The sequence below is a fragment of the Hemiscyllium ocellatum genome, chromosome 1, assembly GCF_020745735.1.
Source record: "Hemiscyllium ocellatum isolate sHemOce1 chromosome 1, sHemOce1.pat.X.cur, whole genome shotgun sequence".
NCBI classification, from domain to species: Eukaryota; Metazoa; Chordata; class Chondrichthyes; order Orectolobiformes; family Hemiscylliidae; genus Hemiscyllium; species Hemiscyllium ocellatum.
In genome coordinates, this window is record NC_083401.1 from 124,341,484 (window position 1) to 124,358,156 (window position 16,673).

Below are 16,673 nucleotides of genomic sequence, written 5' to 3' on the forward strand. Positions count from 1 at the left end.
GTACTTGTATCAAATCTATTGGATGTAGAATTGCTTAATTCTCATTTCAACACTGCCTGGCGTGCAAGTTGTCCTATGTTGTGCCCTCACCAGGTTGACACTTTATGATGTCTGCTGCTATTCTTGACATGCTATCCTGCATTTTTCCTTGAAATTGATCATAGTTGACCTGGTAGTTGTGGTACTGTGAAGGGTATGTCAGTCCATGACTAGTTGAATACAGTGCTGTTGATGCCCAGGTTAACATGCTAGTTCTGTCTGAGGTCTCTGCCATTCAGTATGTTAGTGTGACATGGTGAGTAGGTTCCATGTCATGATGGTACGTCATATCCACAAGGACTTTGTGGTTGTCATTCTCATCAATAATACATGGACAATGGATCTGCACAGGTGGATCATGAAGGACAAGATTAAGAACATTTTTCCTCTTGTTGGTTCCCTCACCTGCTGCAAATCCATTTCAACAGTTTAGTTCTATAGGTCTTATTCAGCTCCATCAGCAGTAGCGCTACCAAACCAGGTCTTATTGATAGAAATTGAAGTTAGCTGCTGAGAGAAATTCTGTTCCCTTGCCTGTCTTGCTGTTTCTTTCAAGTAGTGTTCAATGTGGAGGAATACTGATTCAACTGCTGAAATGGTGCCTTTGTCAATGCTGGGTCGTTCTTTCATTCCTCTTATCCATATGTGAATTTTATAATAGTTTGAGAGCTGTTAAAAATAACATTGTTGTTGATCTGGATTCGCACGTAGACCAGATCAGTTGAGGATAACAGTGTTTCTTTCATTTCCTGAACCAGGGGGGTTTTTACAGCAGTTGAAAAGTGTGGTGCTGGAAAAACCCAGCAGGCCGGACAGCATCCGAGGAGCAGGAGAATCGACGTTTCAGGCATAAGCCCTTCTTATGCCCGAAAAGTCGATTCTTCTCTTCAGATGCTGCCTGGCTTGCTGTGTTTTCCAGCACCACATTTTTCAACTCTGGTCTCCAGCATCTGCAGTCCTCACTTTCTCCGGGTTTTTACAGCAGTTGAATGTTTCCATGGAAGAAATAAGACGTGCGTTTAATTCCAGACTTAATAATTTAAATCAAATTTCCCCATCTGCTGTGGTGGAATTTTAACCTACGACCTCAGAGCATTAGCCAGTCTTTTTGAGTTACTTGACAAGTGGCAATACCAGTAGTCACTGCCTTTGCACCCATGAGTATATAGGATGGGAAATGGCCAAAAGCTTCATTAAAGAGGTTATTAAAGAGGAGAAGAAATAATGATGGAATTGTTCAGGAAGTGAATTTCAGATCTTCGGCCTCAGCAGCTGGAATGTGGCCCCAATAATGACTGTTTGAAATTGGGATTGTGCAAGAGACCAGAATTAGAATGTAAAATTCTGATTTGTAGAATTGTCGGTGGTTAAAAGATATAAGGAGGGATTAAAAACTTGGAGCGATTTAAAAACAAGGGTGAAAATTTTGAAACAGATATTGCTTAGCTAAGAACCCATGTAAGCTAGTGAGACAGAAATGATGAGTGGTAGTTAGGATATCTGTACCAGAAGCAACATTGTGAGAACAGGTTGTTGGAATCACTGCTCACAATTCTCTGCAAATGCATTCGAGTTGCAACATCTTTTAAATGGTTGATTGCACAGGAAATGGCTAGAATTAGCCTTTCCTGGTGAGTTTAGTTCACATCTGGCACACAAGTACATACAATACATTCAGATTGTTACACAGGCAACACAATATTTCTGTGAATTGGTGCACCTCAGAAAACAGCTTTTGTATAATAACATTTAATTGCACATCATGTCTTCCAAAGTTACTGTACCATTGATACATGAACAATAGTTAGACTTATTGTCTTGACAGGAAAATCTGGCTGAATATTTCTACATCTGAAAGTAACACATTAAAACAAGACACATCATGCCTAAGAGGCTTGTACCAATCTCACATAATAATAGTACCATAACCCCATACTGCATTGCTGTTTTGAATACGAAATCTTCACCAGCATTGTGCACTGAGAATTCCTTTCTGTGTTGAATATTTTTGGAGTGATAGTGCACACAGTTGATATTTTGGCAATAATCTTAATCCAAATATGTGCAAAGTGGAGTTGTTTTAGTGGGGGTGTCACTTTTCCTGTTTGTGTCAAATATGAAGTTTTACTTATTTTTATGTAGCTAAGTCATTCTCTGCTTAAAATTCAGAGAAATTAGCAATCCATAGATTTTTGTGCAGATGGGCTAGCATAGGGAAAATATTAAAGGAAATAATATTCTTGTTTTCTTGCTCTTCAGATAAAAGTTTTAATGACTATTCCTTGCAAAATTATCAAGTAAATAACTTCAAGCGTTTTATAATATTAATGGCATAGAAGTTACAGCAAACTTTCTGAAAATGGCATCAATGGGACCAGGAGTGTACCGTTTGATCAAATATTCCAGTTGATCAAGAGATCCACATAATGTAAATGCGCACACTAAGTAATAGAAACACAATGCAGGGTGTACACACATCACTGCAATACTTTATTTACAGCATAAATCATTTAAATAATAATGCAACTTTCCCTTAAATAAAAATTGCTGACAGAGAGCCTTCTCACGAGCACCCTCAACTGACTATTCAGACATTGCGGACATCGCATTAATACAGTAAACTTGCGTTATTTGAAGTGTATAACTTTTACCAGTTGATAGAGAGTGCTGGTTAAAAGTAAGTTTGCTGTACCGTACGTATAATTACATAAAATAGTAATGAGTCTATTGGTGCATTTTTGAAAACCCAGGGATGTAACATTGCCTGATTTTGCATTACCTCTTAAAAGATATTTGTCAGGTTAGTTTATCATGATTTAAGTTTTTGATATGACTGTTGTTTGCTGAGTCTGATTGCCCTTTCACAACTATTATCATCTTTATCACAAAATAGCTTTGTCGTGTGTAGTTTCCAGAATTGTTCTATCTCTATTTCACACATGGGGACAGTATTTGCTATTTGCCAGTCCTACGTGCATATGAGATTTCCTGATGAAGGGCTTATGCCCGAAACGTCGAATTTCCTGTTCCTTGGATGTTGCCTGACCTGCTGCGCTTTTCCAGCAACACATTTTCAGCTCTGATACTCCAGCATCTGCAGACCTCACTTTCTCCTGGAAGTGGAGTGGGCCGTTTCACCTGATGAGCCTGCTATACCTTCACTAAATTCATGGCTTCAGTTCTACTTTCCTGTCTAGTCCTGATCGTTTTTGTAAATCAAAAAGTAATCTAACCCAGTTTTTAGTATATTCAGTGGCCCAGCCTCAACTGCTTGCTGTGTAGAGAGTTTCAAAGATTAATGCCTTTTAAGAGAAGAAATTTTTCTTCCATCCTGTCCTGAATGAGATACTTTATTTTGAAACCAATTTTCCCCTAATTCTAGATTACAAAGGGAAACATTTAGCATTTATCCTTTCAAACCCCATAATCTCTTGTGTTGCAGTAAGATAACCTTTAATTTTTCTAAATTTCACTGAGTATAGGCCTAACCTATTCAACCTTTCCTATTCCCTCTCCACGTGAGTGTATCGTCTCTCGAACATTGAGTATATTTTGTGGAGTAACGTCTTATGTTTTTGCTATGTTAAATGTGTTTAGAATGTGTTTACTGCATCTAATCTTTCTCTGTTAATCTATTTTAAATCTTCAAAGAATTCTAACTAGTTTGTCAAACTCAATTTCCATTTCATGAAAATACGTTGGGTCTGCTTGATTGTATTATGATTTTCTAAATACTGCATAATCCTACATCCCTAATGATTCCAACATTTCCTAATGTCAAATATCAGGAAAGCTGACTTTTCAATTCTGTCTCCCTCCTTGAATAATGATGCTGCACTTCTGTTTTCCAGTCCATTGGCACCTGTAGAAACATGGGAATTTAGAAGATTATAACCAGTGCATCTCTGCAGTCACTTCTTTTAAGGTTCTTGGAAGCAGACCATCAGGCCTGGGGTGGAGTGGGGTGGGGTTGGGCCTTGTCAGCCTTTAGTTGATTTGATTTCTTATAATAGTCTTTTTTTTTGCTTTTGGCCTGAATGTTAGTAGATCAAGGGTAAGAGAGTTTAATCCTTATGTGGAAACTAATTTTGTTTCAGGAGAGCAATTAACTGATATCTACAATTCAATTTCTAAAATTTTAGATCTTAAGCAGGCTTTTAATAACTGGCTGAACAGTTTGTTTAGTTAGTTAAAGAAGTGGTTGAAAATTCTTTCTCTAATTGGGTGAGATGGAAATTTTTATGCTGGCAGCATACAAAACTAGTGGTAGAGCCCTTACCTATGGGTTGGAAAGCCAGGTTCAAGTCCCACATCAGAATGTTGTGGCCTCAGTTGTGTCATAACATATCCAAATGGGTTGATTATTAAGACTTCTTTTGAAAAATCCTAAATTGGTTGTCAGCATAACTCTTCAAACACTCAGAATTAACCCACAACTGTTGTTTAGTTTCAGAACCAGATCAATGACGGACACTGTGATACAAGTTTTGTAATCACGGGTCAGTTGTTCATGGTCTTACCTTGCTTGTTGAGAACAACTGAAAAGAGATGCTGTTTGATATGATCCGCCTTTGGGACTGACCCATCACTGAAACTCAGATACAGCATTCTTGATTTGTGTTGCACTGGATTTAGGTTCTTCATGGCAGTACCTCTACCAATCAGAGCCCACTTGCCAAATGGTGCACTCTCTTTTATAATATAAGTGTTGGTTTTCCGCGGTATTTTTGTGAATTGTCTTGATTGAGTGCAAAACGAATACCTTTGTTAAGATGTATTTTTTCAGCTGTACTCAGTTATATAATTCAAGAAAATGATTAAGTAGATAATTAGAATGCATTAGAGATAGCCGGACAGGTGATGTCATAGTTGCAACCTATCTGAGCTCCTAGATAACAGTTTGATCAAGGGTGGTAACTGTTTCACGTTGAAACAGCTTCAGCTCAGAGTTTAAGTTGGAGGCTGAACTACAAACTCAGTAACTTATCATGGTAGGAGAATGTTATCGGAGTTAATTGAACTAAGAAACAGTCACATATCTTAGAATTGAACCTTCTGATTTGGTAAACTTTCAGAGAGACGGCGTTACTGTGAGTGAGGCAGATAACAGGACCAGAGTGTGGTTTCCAATTCATGGGATACTGGCAGAACTCTGAAAGTAGGATATGTGTTATTTGTACATTGTTCACCTGAGCAATACTGGGGCTGTTGTTTTGACAAGCCACGTAACCAGAGAAGTAAAGGCAAATCCGTGGTTGCGAATGGGTTCTGTTTTGAAGTTTATCTCCAGTCGATTTCTACATGAGATGGAATACAGTGTAGGGCAATGTAAAGTGGCTGAAAATGTGTTGCTGGAAAAGTGCAGCAGGCCAGGCAGCATCCAAGGAGCAGGAGAATTGACGTTTCGGGCATGAGCCCTTCTTCAGGAATGTAAAGTGGCTGTTCATTATCTTCGTATGTCAGGTCTTTAAAGTTGCACATTTGGATGGATTCGCATTCATAAGTCCAAGTGTTTGTAAGACAGGGACCCTTGTATAGAGGATTTTAAATTAATCAATGAGGCCAAATAATCAGATTTTGTGGTATATTAAAGAGCGTAGATGAGACAGAAAGGAAAGGATTTAACGTGAAAAGTGACAACTGGAAGATAGAAAGTATAAATCTAAAAGTAAATCATAGATAAAGCTAGAGGTTGCTGAAAGCATAAAGGGATAGCACTAAATACTCAGTGTCTGAACGCACCAAGCATTCGAAACAAAACATGCACTGGGAGCATAAATAGGAATATTTATGATTTGGTAGCAATAACAGACACTTGACTGCAGGATGACATGGATGACCTTGAAGGTTGAATATTGAAGAAGACAGGAACTTAGGAAAAGGAGGAGTGGCTAATGATAGTATCAGCCAAATATTCAGGATGTCCTAATTCAGGAAACCAGGAAGTGAAAACAGTTTGGGTAGAAATGATAAAGGCAAGGAGTCACTTGTGCGACCACATGGCCCTATCAATAATCATACATTAGAGTGGAGCATAAAGGAAGAAATAAGGGAGATTAACAGGAAGAAGGATGATAAGCATGAGGTCTTTCTTAGATCTACATGTACAGAACAACCTTAGTTATCCGAACATTGATTATCTGAATTTTGGATTATCCAAACAAGATGTTAAGGTCCCATAAATGCTTCCTTTGTTTACGATCAGATCAATTATCCAAATAATCAGTTATCCAAACAGTTATCCATCTCGTTTGGATAATAGAGGTGGTTCTGTAGTCAAGATCTTCATTTCTGGAAAAGTCAGATAAGCCAGGGTGCCTAAGTGAGTTTAGCAAATGTTTTTGTGATAGTTTTCTTTGGAACACTGTATTCTGAGTTAACCTGAATAATCTACGCTAAGCTTGGTTATTGTGCAACAGGAGAGCATTAATTAATGATCTGAAAGTGAGGATGCCCCTCTGTGGCCTAATGTGATGGAATTTTATTTTCAGTTTGAGGGAATTTGAGAGGCTGGGAGGCTGTCTATTTAAAGACGTAATAAAGGAAATAAAAAGTAGACCAGGCTATACTGAATGTGAAATTATGTTAAAGATAGATAGGTAGAAATGTATTGCCAGACTGTTAAGGAGTTGTCGCCAAATAGACAAAGGTGTATTTCAAAGAAAACGAGAAATTTCAGGGAATGGGGTCACTGTGTAAAAATAAGGGACACTTATTTAAAACTGAGTTGAGGCAAAATTTTTACTTACGACGGTCATGACTCATTTGAAATCCTTTCCTGAAAAAGTAATGAAATCAACCTGAATATTTTGAAAGCAGAAGTGGAGAGCTAATTAGTCAGCAAGAGGTGAATAGTTAGAAGATGGGCAGGATTTGAGGTTATAATCAGATCAGGACCAAACAAGGTAAACACAGGAAGAATCCTCTTGATGATTAGGGAGACCAGAACCAGGGGTTCTAATGGCAGAAGGGAGAGCATTTAGGACTGAGATGAGGAATTTCCTCACTCAGAATGGCAAGCCTGTGGAATTCTGTTTGAAGCCAAAATATTGAATGTTTTCAAGAAGGAGTTGGATACAGTTCTTGGGACTAAAGGAATCAAAGGTTACAAGTAGAAACTAGGACCAGGGTTTTGTGTTGGATAATCATTCACGATCATACTGAATGGCTTGAAAGGCTAAAGGGCTTACTTTTGCTCCTATTTTTAATGACAGTATGTTTCCATTCTTCCTGAGATGTTTTTATATACCTTGTATTGTGAAAACCCGTACAAAAGATTTGTTCGTGTCTGCCTTGTTTCCCACTATTAGTTCTTGCGTTTCATCCTCTAAAGTTCTCTTCCTTCCTATATATTTGTAGAAGCTCTTTTGTCTGTACTTTTGCTTATATTCTCATTTTGATTTCTCTTTTTTACGTCATTCTTTACAACTCTTAAATTTTTGAAACTTCTGTCTTATTCTTCATAGTTATAGCCCCCTTTTCTGTGAAACTGTTAATTGGGTGCATCTTCTGCACTGCCTCTGCTGTTCCAAAATGTGTTGTGTCTGCCATTATTGCTTGCCAAACCTGCCCTTTTTGTAACCACCTATCTGCAATTCTTTCTATGTCATGGTCCTCTTTACAAATCACTTCATTTATCATTTTTATTGTGGCTACTATGCACATTGCTGTATCAATGGTATAATTTTTAAAAATAATTTTCAGCTTTTAGTTTTTATGTTCTTTTACACTTCATAATGTTATCTGATTTCTGGCCATTTGTGTTATTTTTATTCCTTCCTTTAGACTGTCCTTGAGTATCCTTTTATGATTTTTATTGAGAGTTTCTGTTATTTTAGGCAATCATTAGATTTCTCTCTTTCTGTGCTTTCCACCCCGTCTCCCTCCTCCTATGACTATAACTTCAACTTATTTGATCTATTTCAACATTGTCTTGCATTGTTTTAAAGTCTGCTCTACTGTTGCTCTCTAAAGCAAACCGAAAGGCATGTATGCAATGTAGTAAGTTGTTTTTCTTTGTTTTTAGCCTGCATATCAGAATTTACGGCAGCGAGTGGATAACTTTGTGTCCAACCATCTTGCAAGCCACACGTGGAGCCCTCATCTGAACAAGAATCAGCTAAGGAACAGTCTTAGACAGATGGTCCTACAGTAGGTGTCAGAATACAGAAAATATTCTTTTATTACACATTTTAAAAATAATGATTGTGTAGGATTAGGATTTACTTGAAGTTCTGTTAACATGCCCTTGGATTTTCTTGTGGAAAGTTTGCACTTAGGAACATGTTGATAAGTTGTTGAAATGCTTCAAGAAAAATTCACGAGAAAATCAACATGAAAAGTGATGTACATGACAGGCACAAGCTAGGCTTACATGAATGTTATAGCACAGAATAGTTAATGTTAAAAGTACCATCTTTCAGATGAGATGTTAAATTGAAGCTTATATCCATCACCAAATAATAGACCACATGTACTACTGATAATTAGTGTTTTCATGTTGCTCTGGCCAATACGTCTCCCTCTTCTACGCCACTTGTGGCTTTAGCTGTTTGTTGGACTTTATGTAGTCATTGGTTTGTTTTGAAGCATTTTTGGCACATTCTGTGAAATATATTACAATGGCACGTTAGTGAATTTTTTTGCTTTTGAAATATTAGTTGATGTAAAATATATGGTTTTTAAGGTGAGAGAAGAAACAAGATGAGGAAAGTTTGCAGATACACTTAAAACAGTAGTAATTATACAACTGGAAGTTCTACCTCTGCAAATGGAAGAGGGTACAGTGAAAGCATAATGTCAAAGTAGATTTTAGTTGGCAAGTATTTTGAATTTGGTACATCAAAGCACAGGACCAATGAAGTTTTGAGGATGGAGTGTTTGGTGAATGAAATTTAATGCAAAATACATTTTATATGAAGAAGATTTAAGTGAGTTAGATTTTGACTGAAGATCTTCAGAGGCAAATGTGGTCAACCTGATGTTTTTGTCATCATTAACTTACTTTTTTGAACATGATTTTAAAAGGGAATCCATTAGTCATCTTAAATTAGCATCAAACTTTTTTAAAAAAAAACTTAATGGCCTTTTCTCAATCCCCTTTCATTTAAATTCTTCTACCAAGTTCCTTTGGCTTTTCTTACTGCCTCTGCATTTGTGGTCTAAATCTTCCAGAAGACCATCTTTTACCATTTACCATTCACATCCCCAGCCCTATTTTTTTCGATGGTACAATTTGCCCATGGCAACATGTCTTCCTGCAGGAAAGGTTTCTGCTATTCTCATTGAAACAGGGTTTACGATCGTGTTTTTGCAACCGATGTTATGGAACAGACTGAACCACCTTAAAATATATTAAGATAGCCTAGACCCCATCTTTTTCTTATTTTTAAAGGCAGGTGTAAGGCATTGTTTGCAATGCAACTCAGTTGGTCGAGCTACCAAGCTTGAAGCAAAACACACTTTATTCTTACACTAAATTAAAATACAAACAAAAGAGAGAAGAATTGGGATACTTAACTCTGTTGTAAAATTTTACAGAATAATAGATTATTTAACTACTGAACAGCAACTGTTCTGATGTAGTAACATTCAGTAAAATAGATTGTCCTACAGGCAATTCTAGCAGCATAAAGAGAACCGAAGCTTTTAGCTGTAACAGTTAGAAGAATAACAGCTTCAACATCCAGCTTCAAAGCTCCTGCAACTACTAAAAGTTCAACTAAAATCCTCGTTCTCTGGGCACTTGACCCTACCCCTTCATGCTGTTTCTGTTGTTCCAACTTTCAAAAAAAGAACCCAAGGCCTCACAACCTGTTTACTTTATTGACTTGGAACAGATCACTCAGTAACTGTGTCTCAGCCTCTCTTTATTAAATAAGCAAATCAAATACGTCTCTTAAAGCCATAATATTGTCTCACTGAGTTGATTTATCCCCTTTAAATCTCTGCAGTATTTGACATGTTGACCATGCTATCTGCTCCAAAATGTTTCGTTTTTCTCCAGTTCTTCAGGTTTGCCCATGCAGTTTTTATCTAACGATCTAGAGGTAACCAGTGAATTTCAAGCAATGGCTGCTTTTCATTTCTTGAAGTAGTTTGGTTAATCTCTCATCAGGAGTTGGAATGTGGAATGAGCTAGACAGCTCTTTTTCAGATTGATCCAGCAGGATGGGCAGAATAAACTGTTCTGTAAATTTTCAATACTTCTACCTGTACTCAGCTTTCTCTTAACACCCTTCAACATTTTTAGAGTTATCACTGTCAGATTAACTACTTCAGATGCTGCAAAGATTTTTTTTGAACATTGGAAAGGGTGAACTCGTTTTCCATGGCCTTCACTCCCTCTCCCCCATGTGTTTCTCAACAATTTTGACACTTGTTCAGTCCTGTATTCTATCATGCTAAATTGTCCGTGTTGTTGGGTGAAGGGCTAAATGTAGGAGAATGGGTCTGGGTGGGTTGCGCTTCGGCGGGTCGGTGTGGACTTGTTGGGCCGAAGGGCCTGTTTCCACGCTGTAAGTAATCTACTCTAATCTAATATACTTTGTTTATTTCCATCTCTGCCCTAATTCCTGCCGTAGCTGTTTTTGTTGAAATCCTTGCAGTGCATCCATACTCTACCCCACTCATGCAGCTCCTTACTCTCCACAATTTCTGGTGTATGCAAAAATAAGCTGTGTTTAATCTGTCAAAGTTCTACTTGTGTCTCATCAGTTTCAATGATGTACAGTGACCCTCAATCAGCAGTGCATTTAGTTTCAACTCAAAAGCAGGCATCTGGATGGGTATATGAATACAAAGAGTTCTAGGGGATATATGGGCCAAGTGCTGGCAAATGAGACTAGATTAATTTAGAATGTTTGACCGGCATCTGTTTCCATACTGTATGTCTCTGTCTGTCTGCTGTGGATGATGATGAATGTCAATAAATGTGACTGAATAATTTTGTTTCTGTGTCTGCAGGTGTGTGCATTTCCTGTGTTTATCTTCGCAAATACTTTAACTTGTTCTGGGCATCTTTTAATCTAATTATGGACTCGTACCATTGCAATATTGCTTTCTGCTACATGCCCAGGAGCAATTGGCCCTCTGTCTTTGGCCATTTCTATATTATCTTCTCTAGTTGCTTTAGCTTCCCTCTAGGTGTCAAAGCTTTCAGCTGTAGGGCTTTTTGTTTAAGACATTGCAGAAAATCCTGATGTATTTTTGAAGTGATTTTGCTGGTACTAAACTAGTAATTCATAAAGCAACTATTTTGCATAAAAGTACATTGAAGATGGTAAGGACCTCATCTCTGAGCTAGGAAGTCTGGGTTCAATTTCTACCTGGTCCAATGGTGTTTAGTAACATCTCCAGTGAGGTTGATGAGAAAATATCTAAATGTTTAACTTGCGTTGCTAGTAGCCTCCATTTTTTTTGAAGACATGAATATTATTGTCAATTTGGAAATGTGATTAAAAACATTTATTGATTTATTCAAATTAAAAGCATGAAAACAATGGACACTATACATAATATATTGGATCAGAATATTCTGGGAAATCACTTTTTATAATTTTACAGATCAGGTATGCTAGAAGTTGGTGTCGACAGGATCATTTCTCAAGTCGTGGATCCAAAGATAAATCACATATTCCGGCCTCAAGTTGAGAAAGCCGTACATGAGTTTTTAGCAACTTTGGATCAGAAAGAAGAGCCTACTGCTATGAGTCTTGTGCCGAGCTCTGAGAAATCAGAGCCAACGACCCCAGGTACTACCTGAAAAAGTATGCTGCTTATTGTTTCATACAAAAGGTGGTTTTGAAAGATCTCCATTTGACTTACAGCACTTTTTATCACCTATCATTTTGATGAAATGTTATCTTAAGAATTGAGAATTATGCTTTTCGTGTAAGTTGTTTCAAGAAAATGAAGAAATGAACTAAAATAAACTGCAAATTATAGAGAAAGAAATAAGCGATACATTGTATTTCTGGTGAACAGAAATGATGTCATCCATGCAGTTAAATGTAAACCAACTTTAGAGCAAAATGTTATCTTAGTGATTGAATTATATCTCCAATAATAATGCTTGTGCACAAAATTCCTGTCTGGTTTGCATTATTTTACAAAGATAACATAGTTCAACTGGTTCAATCCAGAGAACCTTTCAGAATCTTGTGAATAAGCATTCCTATAACCAAAGTGTAATTATAGATGATGTTTCCATCTTTGAGTTAAACAGATTAATCTGGACTTTGCAATAAAAATAATGGTGTTGCTATCATTGCTCATTGTTGTTAACAAGTAAATTGAGCATTTCTAGCATGGTTCAATGTGGAAATTATGGAGTTGCTATCTTAAGGTCAGTTCTTGGTCTTTTCAATCGTCATTGAGAGGCTCAGTATTTAAATATGTAGAAAGATGTGAATTTGGAGTACTTATGCTCTACGTAGTCACAAAGCATCCCAGAAAAGGTTATGTGTTGCTGGTTAAAGCGCAGCAGATCAGGCAGCATCCAAGGAATAGAAAATTCGACGTTTCAGGCAAAAGCCCTTCATCAGGAATCCTGATGAAGGATCATTCCTGATGAAGGGCTTTTGCCCGAAACGTTGAATTTCCTGTTCCTTGGATGCTGCCTGACCTGCTGCGCTTTAACCAGCAACACATTTTCAGCTCTGATCTCCAGCATCTGCAGACCTCACTTTTTACTCCATTCAAGTAATGCATGTTTCATGGTGTAATCAGTCTGACTGCTACGAAGATGCTTTACGTGTAATATTGATTGGAAGACTTTGTGGAAAAAGGAATTCATTCCAAGTTCTGTAACATAATCTTGAGGGTAATTGAAAGAATAATAGACATTTGCATTTTTTTTAAGTAAAGCTTCCTAGAAATCTCAAAAGTGGTGAAACCACCTGTTTTGCTTCAGACTCGGTTAAGGTTGGGTTTGAACAGTAACTGGCTTGAAAAGGTTTTTGTTTTACTTGAACCATTTGGAAACTGAGAACAAGGTGGGTTGGCTGAAAGTGGATGGGTTGCTGTTCATCTCTCCTAAGTAAGCTGTGTCTGACAGACGTCAGAGACGCTTGTGCAAATTCAGTGATTTGGCGACACTTGTGAGAACATCAGAGCACCAGACTCCGGAAGATCTTAACAGTTTATCTTTTTTACCTTCAAGATCAACCCTTTAACTATTGTGTTTTTGTTTCAGAAACATTAACTTTACTTTCTGTCCACAGTTACCAGACCTGCTGAATTTCTCCAGCTATTTCAGTTTTTGTTTCAGATCTACAGCATCCGTAGTTCTTTGTTATATTTTGCCAGATAGCTGTTCCTTGCTAAAAAGTTTTTAATGCCCCTTCTATAGGTTCCTTATTGCTGTGAGGCTCAACATCACCGTTGGCAACAGACAGTTTTGTTTTTATGCCACCTAGTTTCATCAACTGTTGTAGCAACAGAGTGAAAAGCACAAGATGAGGCACATCTCTAGTCCTTCACCTTTTCCTGGGACTCTCTTTCCTTGCAAGCACAGAAACATGATGCAACCATAAATGATGGTACCTGGTCATGATAGGCAGGAGAGCAAAAGGATATGATAAATAATTGCTTGGAAAATGCAATAGGTGGTCTCCCTGTATTTAACTGAAGTTTCTGAAGAATACAAGTCTAAGCATTGTATTTCAATTATGCTTTGCTTGCAATGCACAATATTCTGAACAAGTAAAATTATATATATGCTGTGTTAAATATAATTTGATCATTTCCGATACAATTGGATTACAATTAGTGTTTTCAACTTGCAGGTCTTTCGTCTACTGGTCCAAGTACAAGCAAAGCTGATGATGCTCTTTCTATTCTGGACACAATAACCTCACTTAATCAGGAAGCCAGTGCGGCCAGGTCTACAGTAGAAAATGCATCGAATAAGAATGGTGAAAAGAGCTCCAAGAAAAACTTTACTTCAGAATTCAAGTCTCAACAAAGTTTTGATTTGGGAATGGAGAAAGATCGCACTAATGAAGAGTTAGAAAAACTTGCGTTAGAAACCAAAATAGATGATGGAAGGATTTGTTCTAAGTCAGAAGGCTCAAATAACATTTTAATGCCTGTGAAAGATTTTGAGGAAAAAAATGCAACATCTGAGATCATAGAAGAATGTCTTGAAGATATGAATGCAATAAAGGACAAAATTGATAAGGTGGATAAGAAGGATGTTCTAAGAAAGGATGAATATTCTGGATTTTCAAAGGAGGAAAGAAGAGGAAAGGGAAAAGAATATGAATCTATGAAATACATCACTGCGGCTCTAACCATTAAGCAGAAAGCCAAGGAAAACTTAAAGAAAGGTAGTGTGAATTCTTCATTGTAGTTTGCACTAGCAGACAATTTTAAAACTCTGCACATTTTGATTAATGTGCATGCAGTTTTAACAGATAATCAAAAGCATGCTTAAAATACAAGGAGATTAAAATATTGAGCTTTTTTCCTTGAGTATTATATTCGAGACTGAAAATTTTAAAAAGTTCACATTGAATGAATATATACAGAAAAATGAATTTGTCAAAATAATTTGTGAAATTTTGTATTCATCCTTTGGTGGTCTTAAATATGAGTCTTTCCTTTTCAAATGGATACTTACACTGCCAATACCTATCTCAAAATCTATCTTTCCCGTGTACATAATATAGCTTTGCAAGGTGCAGCAAGCAAAATTGATAATTATTGACTAATATATCTACGCTGATTATTTCTAACAGATATTTTTTACAATAATAAAGCATTTCCAAACAGGAAATGTTTAGTTATTTCCATATTAAACTACACAAAGCATTGTGAATAATGTTTGAGATAGAGAGACAAATTTTGAGAGGTTATTTGATGTAGGTATGTTGCAAATAAATTAATAAAACTCCAGCAGTGGCACTAAGTGGATTTTGATGGCATCTGTCAAAGAATACTGAGAAAAGTTGTACTGGGAATGAGCTTTTAGCACATCTTTCAAGCAGCTTTGATATAAGGTGACTGATCGGTTGCCAAAGTGACATGTCTGCTCAGGAGTTCATTCAGGACAGCTGACATGGTTTTGTGAAAGTCAATTTGGGACAAATTTAATGGAGTTCTGTAGGAATTAACAATCTAGTAGTGAAAGAAATGTCGTGGATAAAATGTCTGTGATTTTCGAAGGACGATTGAAGTGTAAAATATGAAGTTTGCTCATTAAAAATTAATCTGCACACTAATAAAGGAAACATGCTCGCCATCTAATAAAGAGTTGGTTAAAAAACAGAAACTAGATCAGCGATTAATGAATATTTTTAACACTGGAGAGATGTAAAGATAATGAAACCTGGCTATCAGCGTTTAACTAATTTTTCTATTTAAGTGATCTAGACCTGGATTTAGGGAGCACAAAATTAATTTGTGCACATTGAAATTTGCTTAATTTTAAAGTGATAAATTGATTAAGAGGTAGGTAAACCCATAGTGAAAATAAATTAATACACATTTTTGAAAATAAAAGGCATGAAAGTCTGCAGAAAAGATTCAATAAAAATATCAATTATGTTTCATTAAACAGAAATTCACTTACAATTCACATTTAAAACTAAATCTTTAATTGGTTTATTTACTTTCTTTGCATATATTCATCACCATCCACCTTTTTTAATACGCCACTCACCGTCTTTCTGATGTGGGAGGGTTTTTTTATACTAGTCTGTTTCTGCTTCTGACATGTTCATCTCAGTTACATGCTTTGCCACATGTCTTTTGTATGATAACTTATCCCATGCTTTTAAATACTCGAACAAGCTACATTCATTGTATTTTTTATAACATCTACTACTGCAAATGATTCTGTTAAATAGTTCGTACTTGACCTGCAGTTTAGAAATTTGTGCTAACTGTCCCCTGAATAACTAATTGCCCTATAATTTTCTGGTTCTAGATTTTGCTCATTATGAGGAGTAATAGCAGGCATTCTGCAATTCTTGATGTCCATTTTGTACACTTAGTTCCTCTAAAATGGAATGGTTGTGTTCTTGTGCAACCTCGCATTATGGAAAAATCACGCTTTAGAAACAGTGCTTAAAGTGTTGTTGATGTAAGCGCGTTACAACTAACACGTGTTTTAAAAGTTTGTGCTTTAGAAACTGTGTCCCCAATTCGTCAAAGACATTACAGAGAATTCATGTTAACAAAACATGCATTATGGTGGAAAGGCCCGTATTCCATAAACTACTTGAAAATTCTAGCTGGAGCCTCCATTATATCTTGGGATGTTAGATGTAAATCCAAGTTCCTGTAATTTGTCTGAATGAACATGAGCCTCCAGTATTAGACGTACACACACCTCTGACAATTCTACAGCATTGTATCACACAACTGTGTAAAAAGCTAGTGTTTCATTTCAGCCATTGCCTCTTGCTGAAACTCACATTGTCTTTTAATTGGCCTACCCATATTGGACATCCTCTGCATATTTAGTTACTTTGTAAGATGAATAGAGTGCGGGAAGCAATGGCCTAGTGGTATTATTGCTGGACTGTTAATCTAGAGGCCCAGATAGTGTATTAGGGACCAGGGTTGGATTCCCACCACAGCAAATGGTGGAATTTGAATTCAGTAAATATTTGGAATTAAAAATCTAA

At 36.8% G+C, this 16,673-nt stretch overlaps 1 protein-coding gene across 1 annotated transcript in view; it reads left to right on the forward strand.

Moving 5' to 3' along the window:
* bod1l1 (biorientation of chromosomes in cell division 1-like 1) overlaps positions 1 to 16,673 on the forward strand; it is a 70,994-nt gene that overhangs the window by 12,891 nt on the left and 41,430 nt on the right. The window contains exons 2-4 of the mRNA XM_060825415.1: positions 8,066 to 8,190; positions 11,605 to 11,792; positions 13,827 to 14,369. Of these exons, the coding sequence (XP_060681398.1) occupies positions 8,066 to 8,190; positions 11,605 to 11,792; positions 13,827 to 14,369 (856 nt within the window). The remainder of the gene's footprint in view (positions 1 to 8,065; positions 8,191 to 11,604; positions 11,793 to 13,826; positions 14,370 to 16,673) is intronic.